At 37.4% G+C, this 22,937-nt stretch overlaps 1 protein-coding gene across 2 annotated transcripts in view; it reads left to right on the forward strand.

Moving 5' to 3' along the window:
- Nucleotides 1-22,295, forward strand: part of TLK1 (tousled-like kinase 1) — a 170,758-nt gene extending 148,463 nt beyond the window's left edge. For both annotated transcript variants that reach the window (XM_011991939.1, XM_011991940.1), the window contains 8 exons: nt 1,682-1,763; nt 6,064-6,155; nt 6,238-6,327; nt 6,485-6,654; nt 6,841-6,976; nt 14,719-14,830; nt 15,798-15,905; nt 20,100-22,295. In XM_011991939.1, coding sequence (XP_011847329.1) covers nt 1,682-1,763; nt 6,064-6,155; nt 6,238-6,327; nt 6,485-6,654; nt 6,841-6,976; nt 14,719-14,830; nt 15,798-15,905; nt 20,100-20,276 — 967 coding nt within the window. In that variant the 3' untranslated portion in view covers nt 20,277-22,295. The remainder of the gene's footprint in view (nt 1-1,681; nt 1,764-6,063; nt 6,156-6,237; nt 6,328-6,484; nt 6,655-6,840; nt 6,977-14,718; nt 14,831-15,797; nt 15,906-20,099) is intronic.
- The last annotated feature ends 642 nt before the right edge of the window (nt 22,296-22,937 follow it).

A 22,937-nucleotide genomic window follows, 5' to 3' on the forward strand; every position in this document is an offset into this window, starting at 1 on the left:
GGAGAATCACTTGAACCCAAGAGGCGGAGGTTGCGCCACGGCACTCCAGCCTGGGCAACAGAGCAAGACTCTGTCAAAAAAAAAAAGTGAGACTCTGTCAAAAAAAGAAAATCTAATAGAGCATATGGTACAAAACTAATTTAAGACTAACTGTTCTGAAAATTACATTTCAAATTTTGTGGATCTGACTTACATTGATGAAAATAAAATCAACTCTTACAGCTTTACAGTGTGGCTTGAAACGAAGCAGAAATTTCTTATATCTACAAGTTTCTCAAGAAAAAGCTTAAATTACTTAATCTGTAGTCAATTGATTTTGAAAAAAAATAATAAAATACAATGTATTTTGGCCGGGCGTGTTGGCTCCTGCCTGTAATCGCAGCACTTTGGGAGGCCGAGGCAGGGGGATCACGAGGCCAGGAGTTCGAGACCAGCCTGGCCAATATGGTGAAACCCTGTCTTTATTAAAAATACAAAAATTAGCTGGGCATGGTGGCACATGCCTACTGTAGTCCTAACTAATCAGGAGGCTGAGGCAGAAGAATTGCTTTAACCCAGGAGGCGGAGGCTGCAGTGAGCCTACATGAGCCAAAGCGAGTCTCTGTCTCAAAACAAACAAACAAAAAAAGCAGTGTGTTAGCATTGTAAAGCTAACATTGGTTTTTTTTTTTTTTTTTTTTTTTTTGAAAGTGTACATTTTGGAACCATAATTTTCTGCCAAGTCCTGCCTTTTATTAGCCGTTAAGCAAGTTACTTAACTTCTCTTTGCAGCAGTACTTTCATTTATAAAATAGACATAGTTATAAGACCTACCTCATAGGGTGAGTTGAAAACTGAATGAGTTAATACAGGTAAGAGCATACAACACATAAGTTGAACATCCCAGTTTTGGAAATCTGAAATGTAAACTGCTCTGAAATCTGAAAATTTTTGAGCACTGACATGACATTCAAAGGTCATGCACAAAGGAAATGCTCATTGGAGCATTTCAGATTTTGGATTTTCAGATTAAGGACGCTCAGTTGGCAGTATCCTAAAATAAAATTAAAAAAAAAAAAAATCCAAAATCGGAAACACTTCTGGTTCCAGGTATTTCAATAAGGGATACTCAGCCTATATACGGCAAGTACGATAAATACTAAATAGTAATAGTGGTAGTATTACCTATGAGTGTTTTTTTTTTTAATTTTAAAAAATCTTTTTAAAAATTGGTGGTTAATTTATTTTACAAAAGTCCAAAGACAGTAAAATTTAATGATGAAGGCCAGTTTATAATTGTGTTTAATCATATGTCCATACTGTAAAATATTAATTATAACTCCCAATATAAAAGTCTGTTTTTTCCAGAGAAGTGATTCATGCTGAGTACATAAAGGATTTTATGAAGCTCTTGGCAATGCAGTAATTGTTAGGTCTTTGTGAGAGTGCTATAATTGGTCATTGATCCTGAATATTGAGCTATAAAAGTTAAGTTTTGTGAGCACCAAAGCTTTAAGATGGGTAGTAGTTGTGCAGGTAGACTGGTAGAGAATGAAAAGAAATATTGAATGAAATTTGAAATTAGCAGTGGAGTAACTGAGAAATAAATAGCTAGGAGTAGAATAAGAGAGTAGAACTTCAATGTAGAAGGAATTTTTGTGTGTGTGTTTTAATATGTCTGTTTTTTCCCCTCACCCATAAGGTTCAAAGATCACCCAACATTAAATGAAAGATATTTATTACTTCATCTACTTGGTAGAGGTGGCTTTAGTGAAGTATATAAGGTAATGTAAATTTTATTCTGATTTTTACACTAATGTAGCAAGGATATAGGAGTATGTGGTTAAGAAGTACTTATGTTGGCTGGGCATGGTGGCTCACACATGTAACCCTAGGGCTTTGGGAGATGGGAGGGTGCCTGAGGCCAGGAGTTTGAGACCAACCTGGGCAACATAGTGAGACCTCGTCTCTACTAAAAAAAAAAAAATCAGCCAGGTGTGGTGGCGCACACATGTAGCCCCAGCTACTAGGAGGCTGAGGTGGGAGTATCTCAGAGTCCAGAAATTCATGGCCACAATAAGCTATGATTGCACCACTGCACTCTAGTCTGGGTGACACAGCAAGACCCTGTCTCAAAAAAAAAAAAAAAAAAAAAGAGGTACTTGTCTTTTGTTTATCGATTATATGTCCTCATTACAAAAAAAGGGTTTGTTGTGGCTTCTGTTGTCTTCTTTCCAGAATCCGAAGACTGCCACCTGCACAGTCCCTGTGATATTTGATACCTAGTCACCATTAACCAGTCCAATACAAAGAGTAGCAGCTATTTAAATCAAGATAGGCAGGTAGCCATTTAATACAGTACACTTGTAGAAAGATTGTACCCCTTAATTTAAAAACGTCTGAAGTATTAACATGTCCTGAATTTATCCAAATTTCTACCTATGTCAAGTCTGTTTCTCAAATGCATATGTATAAATGTAGGCATTTTTACTCCCCATGTTCACTATTTTATACCTTTCTTTCTTTATTTTTTTGTACTTTACGTTGTGTCTTTTAGTGTAACCTTTAAATATTGGATTCCTAAGGTCCCTTTTATCATTCTGTATTCTCTCTTAAGAAGGTTTTTATCCTCTTTCATTCACTGGGTTGTCTATTTGTTGTCACCCCCAGGTGATACACAGCTCACACTTTCTGAGCTCAGTACCTCAAAGTGTGTTTGTATACATGACTTACCTCATGTGGGTGCTTCGTAGGTACTGGAAACTCACATTTGAAATAGAAGTTGTCTTCCTCTCCTTTAAAATGCCTTTTAACACTGCTTCTGACTTCCCTGACTTCAGTATATAACATTGCCATTCATCTGTGTGGTCCCTCAAGTGAAAAAAACACAAAAACCATCGTATGCTCTTCTTTTCCCTTTATTCCCTTGCCCTCACATATTATAAGTCCCTAGTTCCTGCTATTATTAATGTCATTAAGTTCTCCTAATTCAGCCATGACCCTTCCCTTCTGTCTCTTAGCTCAAGGCTTCTTCCGGAACCTCATAGCTGATTGTCTTCTTTTGGGCGTTGCTTTTCTCAAGTCATTTTGTACACTGCAAATAGAGTAAACTTTTTATAAAAGGCAACCTGATCATCTGTCCTACTTAAAAGCGCCAGTAGCTTCCCATTTGCTCTTAGAATGAAGTCCTAGTGAAGGGTATATGCTCATCTTTAATTCCTCTAAACAGCTTCCCTGACCCTCTGCATCTTCTCAGATAGATTTGGTGTATTTGATAGTATTACAGATTCCTTGTAATACTTTGTGCTTCATTACATATTGGCATAGTTGGTTAAAAGCTTTGGTTCTGAAGCCATACAGCTAAGTTTAAATCCTGACTGCTATTGACTAATTTTATTAATTTGGGCTTATTATTTAAATCTCTGTCTCACGTCTCCTTCTGGGAATAGTAACAATACCTACATTATAGCGTTGTTGCAGTGATTAACTGAGTTGTCACATGTAAATCACATAGAACATCTAAGATAAGCTAATAAGATTATTAGAAATCTTGCCTGTTGGCCATGGCTTATACCTGTAATCTTAGCACTTTGTGGGGCCAAGGCAGGCAGATTGCCTGAACTCAGGAGTTTGAGACCAGTCTGGGCAACATGGTGAACCCCTGTTTCTACTAAAAATACAAAAAAAAGTAGCTCGGCATGATGGCACATGCCTGTAGTCCCAGCTACTTGGAGGCTGAGGCATGATAATTGCTTGAGCCTTAGAGGTGGGAGGTTGCAATGAGCCAAGATTGTGCTACTGCACTCTACGCTGGGGGACAGAGGGAGACACTTTCTCTCAGAAAAAAAAGGAATCCTGACTGTTGCATGGGTCAAAGACTATGCCCTTCTCGCTTCTGGTTCTGAGTTGGAAAAATGGGATTTAGATTAAGAGAACTTCAGTTTTGGTATCAGTTCAACCATGCACTATTTTTTGTTATTTTGTTAACTTAGATAAGCATTACATGTCAGGGTCCTCACCTTCCTCATTCATCAAAAGTGATCTTTGAGCTCTCTTCCAATTCCTGTTTCTCTGATTCTAATAATAGTTTATCCTTAAGAACTTAATGGGTGAAGTAGGCTTAACATAAGGTAGAAAAGATTATCATGGTAGTTCAGCTGGAATCTAAAAGTCACTAAAAGTGCAGTTAGCATTAGCGTGGCCTAAAAGTTGTTGAGCTTATGAACTTACCATGAGCCTTCATAACAGCCCTTTACCACTGCCTGGTTGTATTTTAAATAACTATTTTAGCCTCATAGGTAGGACTTTTGTAGAAGAGGCTTACATAGAGATTAGAAAGTGCAGATTGGGGCCCAGTGACTTGAACTTTCTATACTGACCTAAATACTAGTGACATCATTCTGTAAGCCCTTTAAAGCCCTTTCATGATTGCCAGGTCTGTTGGAAAACAGCCAGACAAAAAGCAGATTGTAAGTCAAGAAGTAAAGAGTTGTATTTTATACCAAGGTGGGAGATGTTGAGTCAGTTGCTGAGTGATTGCCATATTAATCTTATGGAAAGGTTTACTTCTACTCACCTGAAATTTTGGGAGGATGATGTGTTATATATAATTTATTATAATCAGTATACTCTGATAATAACTTTTTATTGGTTATATACTTAGTTTTTTCTTCAATTATCCTTTATTATGATTGCCTTTGAATTTAATTCTTTATAGATTTGTTCTGCCTTGTCCCTTACATAAACTTATTTTATTTTTATTCTTTTTAGTTTCTTTACACTTAACCTTTGATAATAATATGTAATTAGCTAATGTTTCTTGGCTGTACCATGTATTGTTCTAAACACCTCATATGTTTTACCCCATTTAATCCTCTCAATAACCCTAACTTTTGGGGCTCAGAGAGGGTATTAGCACAGAGTCACTCAGTTAATAAGCTAATCTGATTGCAAAGAGAATATTCTTAACAACTGTATGCTGTATTATATCTCATCTCATACTTTTATAGTTTTGTACCAAAGTAGTCACTTTACTGTTTATCCCCTCCTGCTTATGTTTAGGTTAAATTGATGGGAGGGAATGGGTACCTTCTTTCTAATAAATACGTAAACTTTTAAGTGAAAGGGGCACCTTTCTGTATAAATCACAATAGAACCAAAATTATTAAATGTCTCTTTAATAGTATTCATTGTTTAAAAAAAAAACACAAGTCATATAAAGCTGTTAAAACACTGATCATTCTGTGTTTTTAATTTAAGAAATAGGCTGGTGATTTGAACAAATGAAGTATAAATTCTTTTTGAGACAATCAGGGAAAATTGAAGACAGGTTAGGTATTAGACGAGATTAAGGAATTATTACTGATGTAGTTAGGTGTGATAATGATATGTGGTTATTTTTATTTAAATACTGATGTGTTTACTAGGAGGAAATAATGTATTTGTTTTAATAATACTCTGGTTGAGGGGGTGGGATGCAAGGGTAGTAGGGAATAGATGAAACAAGAATGGCAAAATATTGATAATTTTTGAAACTGGGTGGTGGGGCGTAAGGGCACATTATAGTAGTCTACTTTTGTATATGTTTGAACAGTTTTATAATAACTGTAGAATTTTTTTTCAACAGTTGGAAAAATAACTGTTAGGAACTATTTAATTTTTCTAAAAAGTGAAAAAGAAGTAGGGCATTGCTAGGAAAAGATAGATTTAAGAGGTTTTATCCGACCTAAAAAAAAGTGGTACAGTCTGTTTTCCTGGCTGCTTACTACCAGTGTAGAGGAATAAATCCATATTAAAAACCAATAATAGCTTTATTGTTTTATTTCTATTCAGTATATTGGCATTTATAAAATTTAATGTGAAAATTCACATTAAGGTTTTTTCTGATTTATTACCATGGAATTTCTGTCTTCTGATAATAAAAGTGTCATTGAACTATATATAGTCTTAGCAGAGAAGATAATTAATAATTGTAGGGTTTGTCCTAGTTCCATATTATTGCAAAAATTATCACCAAAATAAAAAACATCTCTTCAGGTATTCAATTGGTCTTTCATCTTAATTGTGTTTGACTTGAAATCCTAGGCTTTTGACCTATATGAACAAAGATATGCTGCTGTGAAGATACATCAGCTTAATAAAAGCTGGAGAGATGAGAAGAAAGAAAACTACCACAAGTAAATACTAATACTTTATGGTTTTTTTTAATTGAATATTTTTTGAATGGTCATGGAGAATTAATACACTGTCTTCCCGTAGACATGCCTGCAGAGAGTATAGAATACATAAAGAACTGGATCACCCCAGAATAGTTAAACTCTATGATTATTTCTCCTTGGATACAGATACGTAAGTGAATATTAAGGTTTAATTTTTAAGGAAGGATATGCTTACTCTGTCTTTCCCCATCCTGTGTTGATGATATAAATACTCTCCATTTCCCCATTGTGATTCTGAATTCTTGGATAATACTTATGTCTAATTTCTTTTCTCTTCTCTGTTGTAGGTTTTGTACAGTGTTAGAATACTGTGAAGGCAATGACTTGGATTTCTATCTGAAGCAACACAAGTTAATGTCAGAGAAAGAAGCTAGGTCTATTGTAATGCAGATTGTAAATGCACTAAGATATCTCAATGAGATCAAACCCCCTATTATACATTATGATCTTAAGCCAGGTAATTATGAAATTTGTCTAATTTTTTTTAAAACGAGTATAGTTTTTAAAAGTCATTAAGTTATCTGAAAACATGATTTTTGGTTTCACTTTTAAGACATCAGTAGAATACTAGTAAAATTTAAAGTTACTAAAGTTATGTTTTTCATGTATGTATCATTAAAATAATCTTATATTTTATTCTTAGGAAACATCCTACTGGTAGATGGAACAGCATGTGGTGAAATCAAAATCACTGATTTTGGTCTGTCCAAGATTATGGATGATGATAGCTATGGTGTAGATGGAATGGATCTAACTTCTCAGGGGGCAGGCACTTACTGGTAAGTATATTACTAAAAACATCAGAATGTCTAGATTAGTGCCCAGTGCTTTTATGATAAAATTTAGTTTTTTTTTTTCCATGTGGCCATTAAGATTACTGTGGTAAAAGGTACTGATATTAAACTCTCAGTTGAGAGGGAGACTTCTGTGGTCATTCCTCTTCTCATCTGTTCTTACTGTAAATAACAGCATACTGGAGAGAGAATGACTTGGCATTAACAAGTGACTTCAGTACCTGCCAGTCAGAAACTCCTAACAGGAAGAATTCATTCATGGGTTTTCTTCTACAATGTTAAGGTGATGTTTATCATAAATATGAATACTTACGTTAATATAATATTTTAACTATTGCAAGCAAAAACTGCAAGCATCAAGCCCTCTCTGTGGAGGTTATATGGTTGCAGGGATTTTCGTTTTATTTTGAGACAGGGTCTTGCCCTATCACCCAGGCTGGAGTGCAGTGGTATAATCTTAGTTCACTGCAGCCTCAAACTCCTAGGCTCAAGCAATCTGCCCACTTACTCTTGAGTAACTGAGACCACAGGTACGCACCACTATGCCCAGCTAATCTAAATTTTTTGTAGAGACAAGGTCTTAATTTGTTGCCTAGGCTGGTCTTGAACTCCTAGTATCAAGTGATCTGCCTCTCCCAAAGTGCTTGGATTAGAGACATGAGCCACTGCACCTGCCTGGTGGTTTTTGTGGAAGATGGATGTTTTGTTGGTTGTGAATGGGAGATAAATTTGGCATATTCTTTGGACTTGACTTTCAGAAATCCCTTTTAAAGACTTAGTATGTATAGATTTAAATTTAGATATAATCACAGATTCATAGATACAAATCTAAATGACTGTCATCCCCCTCAGTATACCTACGTGTTCACAAAAACTGCTTCAGCGTGAATTTTCAAACTTGTTAAATTCACCAGAGTGGAGAACGTAAACTATAAAATTTCAAAACAAACTTAATTCTCAGAGAAAATTAGCATAAACAGTGACATTTTAATGGGAAGAAAGATAACTGCATTCAAGTTCATTGAAACGAGATTGTGACTACGAACATAAATGTGACCTCAGGTTTTCCAGAACAGTGTTCACACAGCCTGAGCACATCATAACCAGTTACACATGATGCCGCTGGTCTGTATAGATATCACTTTTAATGAGCAGGGATTAGTCATATTTGTGTATTCTTTTAAAGCCACTTTAAAATTTTAAATTTGGCTTGTGGCATTTCCTAGGAACATGGATAAGATAAGAATGTCATGAATTTTTTGTTCATATTTTAAGAAAACTATTCAAACTGCTAACCCCCTGAAAGTCAATATTCTCAAAGTCTTTGGACTTTTTTAGCAACAAGGCTCTTTTTTTTTTTTTAACAACAAAATCTTACTCTAATCAACAAAACCAACAAAAACAAAGCATCCTGGTAGATTCTTAGATTCCATGGAAGATAGCTTGAAAACCATGTTCTAAATAATAAATTATTCTTCCTCTATAGGACATTCTCAATATTTGTTTCTCTCTCACTCTGGCTTCACTAGTATAGGGAAGGACAAGGAAATTTCCCTTTTACAGATAGTCAAGAGACAAAGACCTTATGTTTTAGGGGCTGTACTGGAAGGAGATACAATGATGGCATTGTTATATAAGGACATGGAATGTATTTCTCAGGGAAATCTGTGGTCCAAAAATTGGTTTATGTCTACAGTCATATTAGTTGTTTAGCTGTGTACAGCTGACCTTGAATAAAATGGATTGGAAATGCATGGGTCCACTTTTATGTGGCTTTTTTTTTCGATAAATACATTGGAAAATTTTTTGGAGATTTGCAACAATTTGAAAAATCTCACTGACGAACCATGTAGCCTAGAAATATTGAAAAAATTGCCTGGAGGTGGTGGCTCACGCCTGTAATCCCAGCACTCTGGGAGACTGAGGTGGGCGGATCACTTGAGGTCAGGAGTTTGAGAACAGCCTGGCCAACGTGGTGAAACCTCGTCTCTACTAAAAATACTGAAAGTACAAAAGTTAGCTGGCCGTGGTGGCGCATGCCTGGAATCCCAGCTACTCGGGAGGCTGAGGCAGGAGAATTGCTCAAACCCGGGAGGCGGAGGTTGCAGTGAGCTGAGATCATACCACTGCACTCCTGCCTGGGCGACAGAGCAAGACTCTGTCTCAAAAAGAAAGAAAGAAAAAGAAAAAAAATACTGAAAAAATTAAGAAAAAGATATGTCATGAAGGCATTAAATTAATGTAGACACTCATCTGTTTTATCATTTACTGCCGTAAAATGTACACAAATCTATTATAAGAAGTTAAAATTTATCAAAACATGTATACAAACACAGACTGTACCTGGTGCTATTTGCAGTTGAGAGAAATGTAAACAAAAGTAAAGATGCCGTATTAAATCATAATTTCATAAAATTAACTGTACCCATACTGTGTACTGTAATAATTTTGTAGCTATGTCTTGTTACTGTTGTAAGGAGCTCAACTGTTTTGAGTATCTGTTTAAAACATTGTGATGCTAATCTCCTCCATGTGAGCAATTAATCTCTCCAGTAAAAGGCCTATCAGAGTAAAAAGTAATCTCTCGTGATTCTCAAATATTTTTCATCATGTTTAGTGCAATATTGTCAACCTTGAATAACACCAGTAATGCTGGAAGTGCTCTTAAGGAGCAGAGAAAAATCATGACATTACAAGGAAAAGTTGAATTGCTTGATATGTACCATAGATTGAGGTATATAGTTTGGATTGAGGAATAGTTGCCCACCATTCCAAGATAAATGAATTCAACAAAAAGATCATTGTTTAAAAAAAAGAAATTTGTAAAGCTGTCTCTGCAGGTATGTCAGCAGGCACAGAAACCTTGTACTTTTTGCAAAACACCGTTTTGTCTCTAGTTGAAAATGCAAGCCGTGCATGGTGGCTCATGCCTGTAATGCCAGAACTTTTGGGAGGCTGAGGCAGACAAATCACTTGAGCCTGAGAGATGAAGATCAGCCTGCGCAACATGGCGAAAGCCCATCTCTACATAAACATACAAAAATTAGCCAAATGTGGTGGCACATGCCTGTAGCCCCAGCTACACAGGAGGCTGAGACAGGAGGATCATTGCTTGAGCCTGGGATGCGGAGATTGCAGTAAGCCCAGATTGCACCACAGCACTCCAGCCTGGGTAACAGAGTGAGAACCTGTCTCAAAAGAAAAGGACAAAGAAATGCAGCTTTTTGGGTGCATGATACCCATAGACTGTAATGTGATTTTAGAAAAAACAAAGAGATTATATGACAATTTTAAAGCAAAAGGAAGGTGAAGGATCTAAAGCTGGAGAATTTCATGCCAGTAAAGGATGGTTTAATAATTTTAGAAAGATGTTTGACTTTAAAAATGTCAGGATAACAGGAGAAACAGCTCCCGCCACCCAAGAGTTCCCACATGTTATTAAGAAAACAGTTGAGGCCGGGCGCAGTGGCTCACGCCTGTAATCCCAGCACTTTGTGAGGCCGAGGCGGGCGGATCACGAGGTCAAGAGATCGAGACCATCCTGGCCAATGGTGAAACCCCATCTCTACTAAAAATACAAAAATTAGCTGGGTGTGGTGGCGCGTGCCTGTAGTCTCAGCTACTAGGGAGGCTGAGGCAGGAGAATTGCTTGAACCCAGGAGGCAGAGGTTGTAGTGAGTGAGATCACGCCACCGCACTCCAGCCTGGGCAACAGAGCAAGACTCGGTCTCATTCGTGAATGAATGAATGAAAAAGAAAAAATAATTGAGGAGAAAGGATAGCTGCCTGAACAGATAATTTAATGCAGACAGAAGTGCCTTATTCTAGAAAATAAAAATGTCACAGAGGACATTTATATTTGTAAGGAAGAGAAATTTGATTTGATACAGGAAGGGACAGGCTAACTTTGCTGTTTTATGCAAATGCAGTTGGGTTTATGATCAGGACTGCCCTTATCTATAAAGCTGCTAACTCTGTAGCCTCAAACAGAAAAGATAAATACCAGCTGCCAGCCTTTTGCCTATACAACAAGGAGGCCTGGACAGTGAGAACCCTTTTTTTTGGGTTGGTTCCATCAGTGCTTTGTCCCTGAAGTCAGGAAGTACCTTGCCAATAAGGGACCACCTTTTAAAGTTCTTTGATACTGGACAATGCCCCTGGCCACCTAGTAGCCCATGAGTTTAACACTGAAGATATTGAAGCCATCTACTTGTTCTCAAACAAAACAATATCTCTAATTCAGCCTCTAGATCAAGAGGTCTTAAGGACCTTTAAGGCTCATTACACATGATACTCTATGGAAAGGATTGTCAGTGCTGTTAAAGAGGACCCCAGTAGAGAGAACATCATGAAAGTCTGCAAGGATTACACAACTGAAGATGTCATCATTGTTTTAGAAAAAGCCATGAAAGCCATCAAGCCTGAAAGAGTACATTCCTGCAAGAGAAAACCGTGTCCAGATGTTGCGTGTGACTTCACAGGATTTATGACAGAGGCAATCAAGGAAATCATGGAAGAGACTATAGATATGGCAAAGAAGGTGGGGTGAAGGGTTTCAAGATATGGATCTTGGAGAAATTCAAGAGCTAATAGACACCCCTCCAGAGGAGTTAAGGTGACTTGATGGAGATGAGTGCTTCCAAACTGGTACCAGATGATGAGAAAGAAGTAGTAGAAGAGACACTACCAGAAAACAAGTTGACATTAGACAGCCTGGCAGAAGGGTTTCTATTAGTCAAGACATTGCTTTTGACTTTTATGACATGGACCCTTCTATAATACAGGCACTGAAACTAAAGCAAATGGTGGAAGAAGGATTGATACTATATGAAAAAGCAAAACAAATTATGATGTATGTCTGTAAAGTTGCACTAAGTGTGTCTGTCTCCCCTTTCATCTCTTCCCCCTCTGCCACCCCTGAGACAGCAAAACTAACCCCTCCTCAGTCTACTCAACCTAAAGATGACAAGGATGAAAACTTTTGTCATAATCTACTTTCACTTAATGAGTAGTGATTTTCTCTTACGATTTTTCTTAATAGCAATTTTTTCCCTCTGGCTTACTATAAGAATTTGGTATATAATACAGCATAGAAAATATGTGTTAATTAACTGCTCATGTTATCAGTAAGTCAACTTCCAGTCAACAGTGGGCTATTAGTAGTTAACTTTTTTTTTTTTTTTTTTTTTTTTTTTGATGGAGTCTTGCTCTGTCACCCAGGCTGGAGTGCAGTGGCACGGTCTCAGCTCACTGCAACCTCTGCCTCCCAGGTTCAAGCAATTCTCCTGCCTCAGCCTCCTGAGTAACTGGGATTACAGGCACCCGCCACCATGCCTGGCTAATTTTTTTGTATTTTTTGTAGAGACAGGGTTTCACCATGTTGGCCAGGCTAGTCTTGAACTGCTGACCTCGTGATCCACCCGCCTCGGCCTCCCAAAGTGCTGAGATTACAGGCCTAAGCCACCACACCCAGCCTAGTAGTTAACTTTTTAACTTTTTAGGGAGAGTCAAAAGTTAGACATGTGGCCAGGCACGGTGGCTGACTCACGCCTCTGATCCCAGCAGGAAGACCACTTGAGCCCAGGAGTTGAAGACCAGCCTGGGCAACATAGCAAGACCTTGTCTGTATACATTTTTTTAAAAAATTAGCCAGGCATGGTGGTGTGTGCCTGTGGTCCAGCTAATTGGGAGGCTAAAGTGGGAGAATCGCTTGAGCCTGGGAGATCGAGGCTGCAGTGAGCTGTGATCGCACCACTGCACTCCAGCCTGGGCAACACAGTGAGACACGGTCTCAAAAAAATAAATAAATAAAAATCATACATGGATTCTTAACTGCATGGGTCAGTGCCTCCAACCCTTATATTGTTCAGGGGTCAACTGTATTTGATATATTTGGATAGCACTGTACATACTCGTGTATTTTAGAATATACATATAATATTGCTCTTATAAATTACCTTTCATCCTCACAAGCTTAAAATATTTAGTTTTGTCTCTCTGGTCTCAAATTCTGGTGAACATCTTTTCCCAAGTTACTTTGACATCAATTTCTGTGGTTGCTCTCCTTGCATGCATACACCTCGTGCCTGGAGAGAGTATAGCTTAATGTTTACAAGCCATTCCTGTTTCAGTTACACACATAGACACCTGCATAAAATACACAGTTTTATTGATAAAATAAATCCAGCTTTTTACTACATTACAAGTGAGTTATTGGTTATCTTTGATAGTTTTACTTCAAGGAAGTTTCATGTGTTTTTTAAGAGATCTGTCAACATCCTGCTGAAATCTTACTGATTTTAGCATAGTGAATACAAAACTGCATTTTAAAAAAATAGAGTAAATTCCCATTTTGAGTTGTGAGATGCTTGCATCCCTGATGGATCTTTTACTTATAACTGGAGATGACAGATTGATTTTTACCCTTCATCTGTTAACAATTATGAACTGGCTTAGTGCGGTGGCTCATGCCTGTAGTCCTAGCACTTTGCGAGGCCAAGGCGGGCAGATCACCAGCTTGGTCAACAGTGCAAGACTATCACTACAAAGAAGAAAATATTAGCTGGGTGTGCTGGTGCACGTCTGTAGTCCCAGCATTCCGGAGGCTAAGGTGAGAGGATCACGCGAGCCCAGGAGTGTGAGGCTGCAGTGAGCTATTAGCGTAACACTGTACTCTAGCCTGGGTGACAGAGTGGGACCCTGTATCAAAAAAAATTATGAACTTATAAATAGGACATAGATATTTTTAAAATAGTAATTTTGAATATCCATTGTGTTTCAGACACTGCTAGTGCTTGAAACTGCGCAGTGAATAAGTTCCTGGAGCTGCTCACAGTCTGGTGTGATTGTAGTTGAATGCCGTAATAGAGGCATTGCACCATTCTGCAGTAACACGGAGAAAAGCAGAGCCACCTGGGGAGAAGCAAAAACGGCTTATGGGGATTGGGTGGGTCTTGAAGAAGAAAAGATGCTAAGTAATTGGAGTGATTAGGGAAGGAGTAGTGATTGTCATATTCAAGAGCTCGGAGGATAAAGGAGAGCCGAGTGAGGACGCAAGTGAATTGGTTTTGATTAGCCAATTTGGCGGGTTAGGGTGGGGGAAAATAGTGTGTGCAGATTTTGAAAATGTATGTTGTTGCCAGATTAGCATGGGTCTTGTGTTACAAACAAGAGATACAAGGTCTTGTTGGCAGTAAGTGCTGTCGAGGTTGTTTGAACAAAAGAACCACATGATCTGGTGTATATTTTAGGGAGAGAAGTGCCTACAGTTTGAACAGTAGTTAAAGAGGATGGGAGAGGATTTCTTCTATTATTAGATACTCCAAATTAGACCATTGTAATCTCTCTTAAGTTTTTGTTTCTGTAGGTAGGTAGGTAGGTAGGCAGGCAGATTAGATAGATAGATAGATAGATAGATAGATAGATAGATAGATAGATAGATAGATAGATTAGATAGATTAGATAGATAGATAGATAGATAGATAGATAGATAGATAGATAGATAGGATAGAGGTGAACTTTATCACAATGTTGTATGTGTTGGCTCTAGAGTTAAATGATAAAAGAATGTAAATGCTCCAGAAGTTCAGTTGATGATTTTCACTGATGGGAGTCCTAGAGTTTATGTATGGATAAAATTAGTGTTCTAAGATTTTACACTTAGAAGATTTTAAGTTACAGATTGTCAGTAGTAACCTTTCCTTTTTTCTCTCCCACAAAACTTATAGGTATTTACCTCCTGAGTGTTTTGTAGTTGGAAAAGAGCCACCAAAGATTTCCAACAAGGTTGATGTATGGTCAGTTGGAGTCATCTTCTTTCAGTGTCTTTATGGTAGAAAGGTAAATTCAATTCTGCTAGCCTTCAGCTATACATTGATAAATTAAGTTGAATTTTTCCTTCTTAAAAGCAAAATTTCACTAACTCAAAGTCAATTTAAATCCTTCTAAAGAAAGCCAGGCTTCTCCTCTATTTCTTCCTAAAATTTCCATGGATCAGAATTTATTTTAATGTCACACCAGTTTACTTGACCTGCTTTTTGCTTTCTTTCCCTTTTTTAAAGAAAAGAAGTAACTATCTGTTAACATGCTAATATTTGTCTACCATTGGGAATACTGGAGTCAATACTTTTCATTGTCCACTATTCACTTGACCTCCTCTTACACCCCCCACCCCACCCACACACACAGTTTGGCCTGGGTGGTCTGTTTCCCCCTGTTGCTTGTCAGGGAGATACCATCAAAGTTAGTCTTAATTATTTCCCAACATTTTTATATTGAAGTTGGAAGTACAGGTTACCATAGATATTATCTAGCCCACATCCCACCCCATCCCTTCATCAATAGGGGAAGAGAGGTTAAGGGATTTGTGTGGGATCGCCTCACTCCACATCCAGAGCTCCTTCATTTAAATTCGCCTGTGATACACAAAGTATTTGATCTTTGGAAATTGTCATAGGTATTTTCATTACTACTTCATCTCTTCTCTAATTGAACTTCATTGTTTAAGCATTCAGAATAAAGTTTTAAATTTCTTTTTATGTTTTTATCTTATATTGCAACAGCATTATTTTCTTCTTCTTACAGTGTTTAATCTATGTTGAAGATTGATTAGATAGGCTTTCTTGGCCTGCTATCAATTATACCTTGTTTGTATGAGAATTCATCTCAGGTTTCAAATAACTGAGGAAAATTTTGGAACACAAAATATTTGGATTTTGGATTTTGGGAATTCGCTTAGACAGAAATGATATCTGTGTTTAAATATTTTGTGAGAAAAATATCTCAACCTTTAATTTTTTTTTTTAAGCCATTTGGTCACAATCAGTCTCAACAAGACATTCTTCAAGAAAATACAATATTAAAAGCCACAGAAGTCCAGTTCCCTGTAAAACCTGTTGTAAGCAGTGAAGCCAAGGTATTAAATTTTTGTAAATGAGTTTTGTGAAGTAACTTTTCTTTCATCAGTTTTGCTGACAACAAGGTAAGTACTTTCCAAAAGTAAGTAAAGTCACAAGACTCGCTGCTGCAGGGGATCTGTCCGGCAGGAGCTGGTGATTTACTTTCAGAAAAGGAGTTGCATCAGCCTCTGGTTGCTACAGTTTTTATCTTTTAAGCAGCCAAATATGGTCCCTATTGTCTGTGTTCCTCAGCTGCTACTTTGAAAATTAGGGAAAAATCACAAGATCTGGGCTCATCATAACCTTTTATGTATTATGTATCTGCTTATGTTAATACTGAGATAGTATAAGTATATAAGAAATATTAAAAGTAATAATAGGGCCGGGCGTGGTAGCTCACACCTGTAATCTCAGCACTTTGAGAGGCCAAGGCGGGCAGATCATCTGCCGTCAGGAATTTGAGACCAGCCTGACCAATATGGTGAAACCCCATCTCTACTAAAAATACAAAAAGTAGCTGGGCATGGTGGCACATGCCTGTAATCCCAGCTACTGGGGAGGCTGAGGCAGGAGAATCACTTGAATCTGGGAGGTGGAGGTTACAGTGAGCTGAGATCATGCCATTGCACTCCAGCCTGGGTGACAGAGCGAGACTCCGTCTCAAAAAAGAAAGAAAAAAAAAGTAATAAATACCATTTATTTTAGTGCTTTTATATACATTATCTTGTAACAGCCTTATGTTGTAGGTACTTTTGTTATTCCCATTTTATAAAAGAGGAGAACAGCCATGCCATGGCAAAAGGACCTTGTTCAGGATCATACCGGCTAGGAGGCAGCAGAGCTACGGCTCACAAGTATCTACTCCTCCAGACTCCAAAGTCCACAGCCTTGACCTCTGTACTGCTCTGTATTAGCTCTTGAGAGCTAATCCAGTATAATCCATATGTCTGTATAATAAAATTACAGGAAATAGCTATTTCTAATTAATAGCAAAACTTTTTTGGTGTTCAGTATCTTCCTGCCTTCATCCTATTGGCCTTTTGTGTTTGTGTTTTTATTACTCCTCTGTTGCATTCATCACAAAGCTCTTTTCTCTGTTTGTAGGCTTCTCTTTTCTAAACCTGGTCAAATTCATAAGACAAACCCAAGAAGCTCCTATTTTTTTCTTGTGTGAATAGTGCAGGCCATAAGAATAATTCATAAACAAACACTATATAGTTTCTATATTCTCTTATTCTTACATAGTGCAGATACATACTGTGAGATGTTTGGGGTCGTAGTAACCTACCTAATTGAAAATATGCTGAGTTTTGTGTAATCTCACTGATTGTGTTTATTAGAACTGTCCAGCATTCCATTTTGTCTATCTTTATTGGTTTTTTGTAAATTATTTGAATGGTGGTTAGAACATTTTGACAATTAAAAAGATAAATATAGGCCAGGCATGGTGGCTTACACTTGTAATCCCAGCTCTTTGGGAGGACAAGGCAAGATGATCACTTGAGGCCAAGAGTTCAGGAACAGCCTGGGCTGTAACATAGGGAGACCCCATCTCTTAAAAAAAAAAGGGGGGGAGCTAGGCTTAGTAGCTTATGCTATAATCTCAACACTCTGGAGGCAGAGGTGGTTGCTTGAGCCCTGGGGTTCAAGACCAGCCTGACCAACATGGCAAAACCTGGTCTCTACCAAAAATACAAAAATTAGCCAGGCATTGTGGTACACACCTACAGTCCCAGCTGCTTGGGAGTCTGAGGTGGAAGGATCACCTGAGCTCAGAAAGGTCAAGACTGCAGTGAGCCATGATGATACTGCTGCACTCCAACCTGGGGGACAGAGCGAGACTCTGTCTCAAAAAAACAAATAGGCTAGGCGCAGTGGCTCACACCTGTAATCCCAGCAATTTAGGAGGCCTAGGCAGGCAGATTGCCTGAGCCCAGGAGTTCGAGACCAGCCTGAGCGACATGGTGAAACCCCATCTCTACTAAAATTACAAAAATTGGCTGGGCGTGGTGGCTCACGCCTGTAATCCCAGCAGTCTGGGAGGCCGAGGTGGGCAGATCACGAGGTCAGGAGATCAAGACCATCCTGGCTAATACAGTGAAACCCCGTCTCTCCTAAAAATGCAAAAAATTAGCCGGGCGTGGCAGCACGGGCGCCTGTAGTCCCAGCTACTTGGGAGGCTGAGGCAGGAGAATGGCGTGAACCCAGGAGGCAGAGCTTGCAGTGAGCAGAGATCGTGCCACTGCACTCCAGCCTGGATGACTGAGCTAGACTCTGTCTCAAAAAAAAGAAAAAAAAATACAAAAATTAGCACGGTGTAGGGGCCTGTGCCTTTAGTTTCAGCTTCTGAGGATGCTGAGCTGGGAGGATCGCTTGAGACTAAGAGGTAGAGGTTGCAGTAAGGTGAGATATAACCACTGCACTCCAGCATGGGTGACAGAGCAAGACCCTGTCTCAAAAAAAACAAACAAAAGAGATAAATATTCTTATTTTAAAGCAAAATGAATTATTTTTGTAAGATAAACATGACTGCTTTAAAAAATACTTTAACTGTGCTAGCATCTAAATCTTGTCTTATTTTCTGTCTGTAGCCTCATTGAGAACAGAAATTAAATGAATTTAGTTGACCCAAGATCTGTTTTTTTAATACTGACCAAAAAGGCCAGGAGGAATGGAGTTGCCAAAGGCAAAGTCTCATTTAGCCATTCCTGGTTCTCTTCTTAGGCTCTTTATAGGTGCCACAGTCACCTTTTTGAGATCTGGAATCCAGGAAGGGTTAAGGGGTTGTTGGGGGGATATAATATTAATAAGATACAGTTATATATCATAATATTTTAATGTAATATATAATATCTCTATATTCTGTATCCCTACAGAAGATACCTTTGCCGAGTATGTTTCCTGACTCGGTGTGGGCATCTTTAAGTACATTACTTGTTGCAGACTTCTTAATCTTAACCTTGCTATTGATAGCCTTTCCACCCCTCAAACTCTAACATATCAGTCTTGATGTTTTTTCTCCCTCTTAATCATTTTTCAGAGTGATCTCTGAAATTTTGTTAAAGATAAAAAAGATAAGACCTCTAAGGGATCAGATTGACTTCTGATAAACAGTAAGCTATGGTAAAATTAGAATAGCTAGTATATTTTTAGAGAAAAATAGACTTCTAATGAATTTCAAAGCAAAGAAAGTACAAAGTAGTTACTTTTTAATGTGATTATACTTCTGTTTAGTGGTATATATTAATTTCTAGTGTCAGCAATAAGAAAGGGAAACAATTACCAGTTACCTCCTGAGAATATTTTATCTGTTGTCACCTCCCCCCCAAAAAAAGGATGAACCTCAAAGTTTAATATTAAGTGAAAGAGGCCTGGCAAAGGAGAACATAATTTGTAATTCTATTTATATAAAATTCAAAACAATCAAAACTTAACTGTGGTTAGAAGTCAAGATAAAGGTTACCCAGGTTCGACTGGGGACAGAGCCAGTGCCTGGAAGTGAGCATGAGGGGGATTCAGAGGTTCTTTTTCTTGATCTGGTTGCCAGTTACATAGATGTATTTACTTTGTGCTGTGCACTTACGATTTGTGTGCATTTCTAAAAATGTGTTACACTTCAAGAAAGGTTTTATTTGTAAGAGGCTATTCTCAAAAACTAAGTAAAATTGGTTTGAGAAAAAAAAAATGTGATTATATTCCATTTATTTAGCTTTTCCAGGAGTGTAATGATGCATAGGGTTAACCTGGGAAACAATATCCCTAATGGAAGTGTCACTTCAGTGGTCTCTTCATCTAAAGAAAGTCTTTATGTCAGTAGGAAAAAATATTATGGCTGAAAATGGCATCTTACCCTTTGCTAAACTGAAGTGATAACAAAATGGGATGAGGGTGGGAGGACTGTTTAGCAGAAGAAAAATGCTAGAAAAGGAAGTCTTCAGAATTTCGTAAGCAGAAATAACTTTCCAGTATAAGTTCAAATGGTTGCAGTAGTAATTTAGACTGTAAAGTGAACCACTGCAGGGACTTCAAGTGGTGAGTTGCATTTGGAGTGAGAATTTTATTGCTGCAGAATTTTCTTTTAAGATTTGAACTTCCAATAAAATGAGATCTACTTATGTCTTAAATGTGTCCATCCTTCTGTTGATTCAGTTGATTGATATTTAGAAGGGAAAAAGATCATTAATTGCTGACTTTTTCTTTCTCTTTTTGAGGCCTTTATAAGACGCTGTTTGGCATATCGAAAAGAAGATCGATTTGATGTGCACCAGCTGGCAAATGACCCATACCTTCTCCCACACATGAGAAGATCAAATTCTTCAGGAAACCTACACATGGCTGGGCTGACAGCATCCCCTACGCCCCCTTCTTCAAGCATAATTACTTACTGACTTTCCTCCAAGATTGGCATGATATCTTTGAATTGCTTCCAGATGCACACTTGAGTTTGAGAGCATTTGAGTGTTTTTTTTTGTTGTTTTTTTTTTTGTTTTTTTTTACACAAGACATGGTTAAGAACTGTTTGTGAACTGAAGTTCCTCATAGTATCATTTGTATGAGAGTGGATCATGGACAATGAATAAATGCACACTTCTGACTATAATTTTGAGCAGTGAACGATGACTGCCTGTTACAAAGAAACAGGAATACCATGTTAAGATAGAAGAAAAAACTTTGTTTATTTGGGGGAACACTGTAAATAACGTTTATAATAGTTAAATACATTTGGTTGTTACTAGAGAGTTCTAATATGAAGGGTAGTTTTTCATTATTTAAAAACACATGGAAAAATAAGAGACATATTTCTAACATACGAACTATAGTGCCTGGATACATTCTTCAGCATTTGGCAGTTAATCTGCTGAAACCAAAGTAAGAACTGAATGACAGTGACAGTTGTGTTTTATAGTAATAGAATGTGAGAGTTAGAATCTTTGGACAAAGTTAGGCTTTGTCATTTGCCTATTCTGGCTTTTACCAAGTTGTACCTCGAGATCACATGTCCGTTTTCTTTCACTGGTTATATTAAAGGGAGAGCTATTATTTCTAAATACTTTACACTTTTGACAAAATGAGCTGCTTGTTTTGAAATCAGTTGAATTCACTAAATTATAATATTGCCAGTGTTTTCAACGTGTTAGAATTGATAACAGGTATTTTTCTTTTGTTACCAGGCCTTGTTCATCAAAACAGGTGACAGTATGTAACCAAATGCAGACCAGTTCTATGCAGGATAATGATAAATTCCCTTCTAGCTCTATTGTAAATTGTTGTACAGATGTCATATTTCAATTACTAAGTTTCAGCAGCTTATTCTTGTACAAATGTTTAAAATATGGCTTTTCTAATTGGATATTGTATTTTTTTTAAGTCTTCTTGAAGGCGCTCTAATTGCTGCTAAATGATGTTGCTTCTTTGCTAAAAAAATTAAATGACCTAGAAGGTGCAAGTTGACTGTACATCATAGAGAGATATTAAAAAGCATACAGTCATTAACAATCAAGACGTAAAAGTGATCCATGTTGGACATAATTGAGTTTTTTAAATCAGTTTATTGGGTTCTAGGGCTGTGGAGCACATAGATACTAGATTTATAATTTGTTCATGGTTATTCTGCATTTCTAGAAAGTTCTTATCAGCAAGATGGTCCCATAAACAAATTTCTTGTGGTTTGTACAGATTTGTTAAAATGTGAACATTTTCTAACTGCCTTGTAGGGTAGAAACCATATTTTTCAGGATGCTGTATTTCACTCCTGTAAGGACTTTTTCTTTATTGTCACATTCATAATGCTGATACTTACATGTAAGTTGTTCATGTTGCAGAAAAAGGAGGTTATACTTACCACGGATTCTCTTTAATATTGTACAGTTAAACTGTATTTCTGATGTTGCAAGCCATTTTGTTTTTTCATTGTACATAGACACATTGTCTCTTTAAAATGCTGCTGAAATTGTAGAGAATATAGCCAAAACAGTAATAAACAATGACAGTTAAAATGTAAAGACTATGAAAATGACATTGGAAGGGAGCTTTCAAGATGGTAGGATATTGACTGACTGAGCTCCTTTACTTAAAAATCAGCTGAATAAATTCCTTAAGTATACTTCAAGACAAGTGTAAATTGTTTCAAGCTGTTAAAGTTAAACCTAATAACCATTATCAAGGCAACTCCTGGGTAAGTAACACTTAGAACTATCAAGAGTGGTTTAAGGGGCCGGCTATACCCATTCCTCTGTAGAGCAGATAGAAATCCTATTAAAAAAATACTACACGGTAATGAAATCTTAGCATTGATTGAGTGCTTTAGGTGCTGCCTGCAAGTTTTCAGTTTTGTTGTTGGAGTTTTCATCTTTATGAATTATAAAGTCCTGTGTTCATAAAGTAACATTTCAATTCCTGAACTAAAAGAAAATGCCCAGTTTGCTTAAAATTTGGGGGAGATACGAAGTTAATGTGTAAATCTAACTTTGAGGTTCAGTCAGTGTAATAGTATAGACCTAGAGATCACTGCTTTACCATTTTACTTTCAAATGAGTGAGAGCGACTGCTAGTGTCAGAACGCAGGAAAGGGGAAGAACAAGCCCTGAAATGAAGTTGCTTTCTTGACCTGGGTTTAGGTCATCATTTTTAAATCAAAGATGTATAGGAGATGAATCAACTTACAGACCCGTGTTTTCCTTCTAAAAGTTTCCCAAAGAAATGTTATAGATTTTGAATAACATGCCAGTGATCCAGCAGGTCCAAGATGGCTAATTGAGCCACATTGAATAACTTACTTTTACCCTCACATGGAAAGTTGGTATCTATTGCTAAATGATTTCAAGGTCACTCTGACAGTCTTTGACACTATTTTTTTAGGCTTTGATTGTTTTCTAGTCTCCTGGTGTCTGTCCTCAGAATTAAAGCGTGTCCTACATCCCTAAGATAAGAGCCAAGGCCTCTTTTAAGAGTCAGCACTGATACAGCGTAAAATCTACGGTTTTGCATATGATTTAAAAAAATCTTTCTTTGATTTGAATTTGCTTTAGTGTGTACATGTTGAGAGGAAG

Source organism: Mandrillus leucophaeus, unplaced genomic scaffold, assembly GCF_000951045.1.
Source record: "Mandrillus leucophaeus isolate KB7577 unplaced genomic scaffold, Mleu.le_1.0 Scaffold40, whole genome shotgun sequence".
Classification (NCBI taxonomy): Eukaryota; Metazoa; Chordata; class Mammalia; order Primates; family Cercopithecidae; genus Mandrillus; species Mandrillus leucophaeus.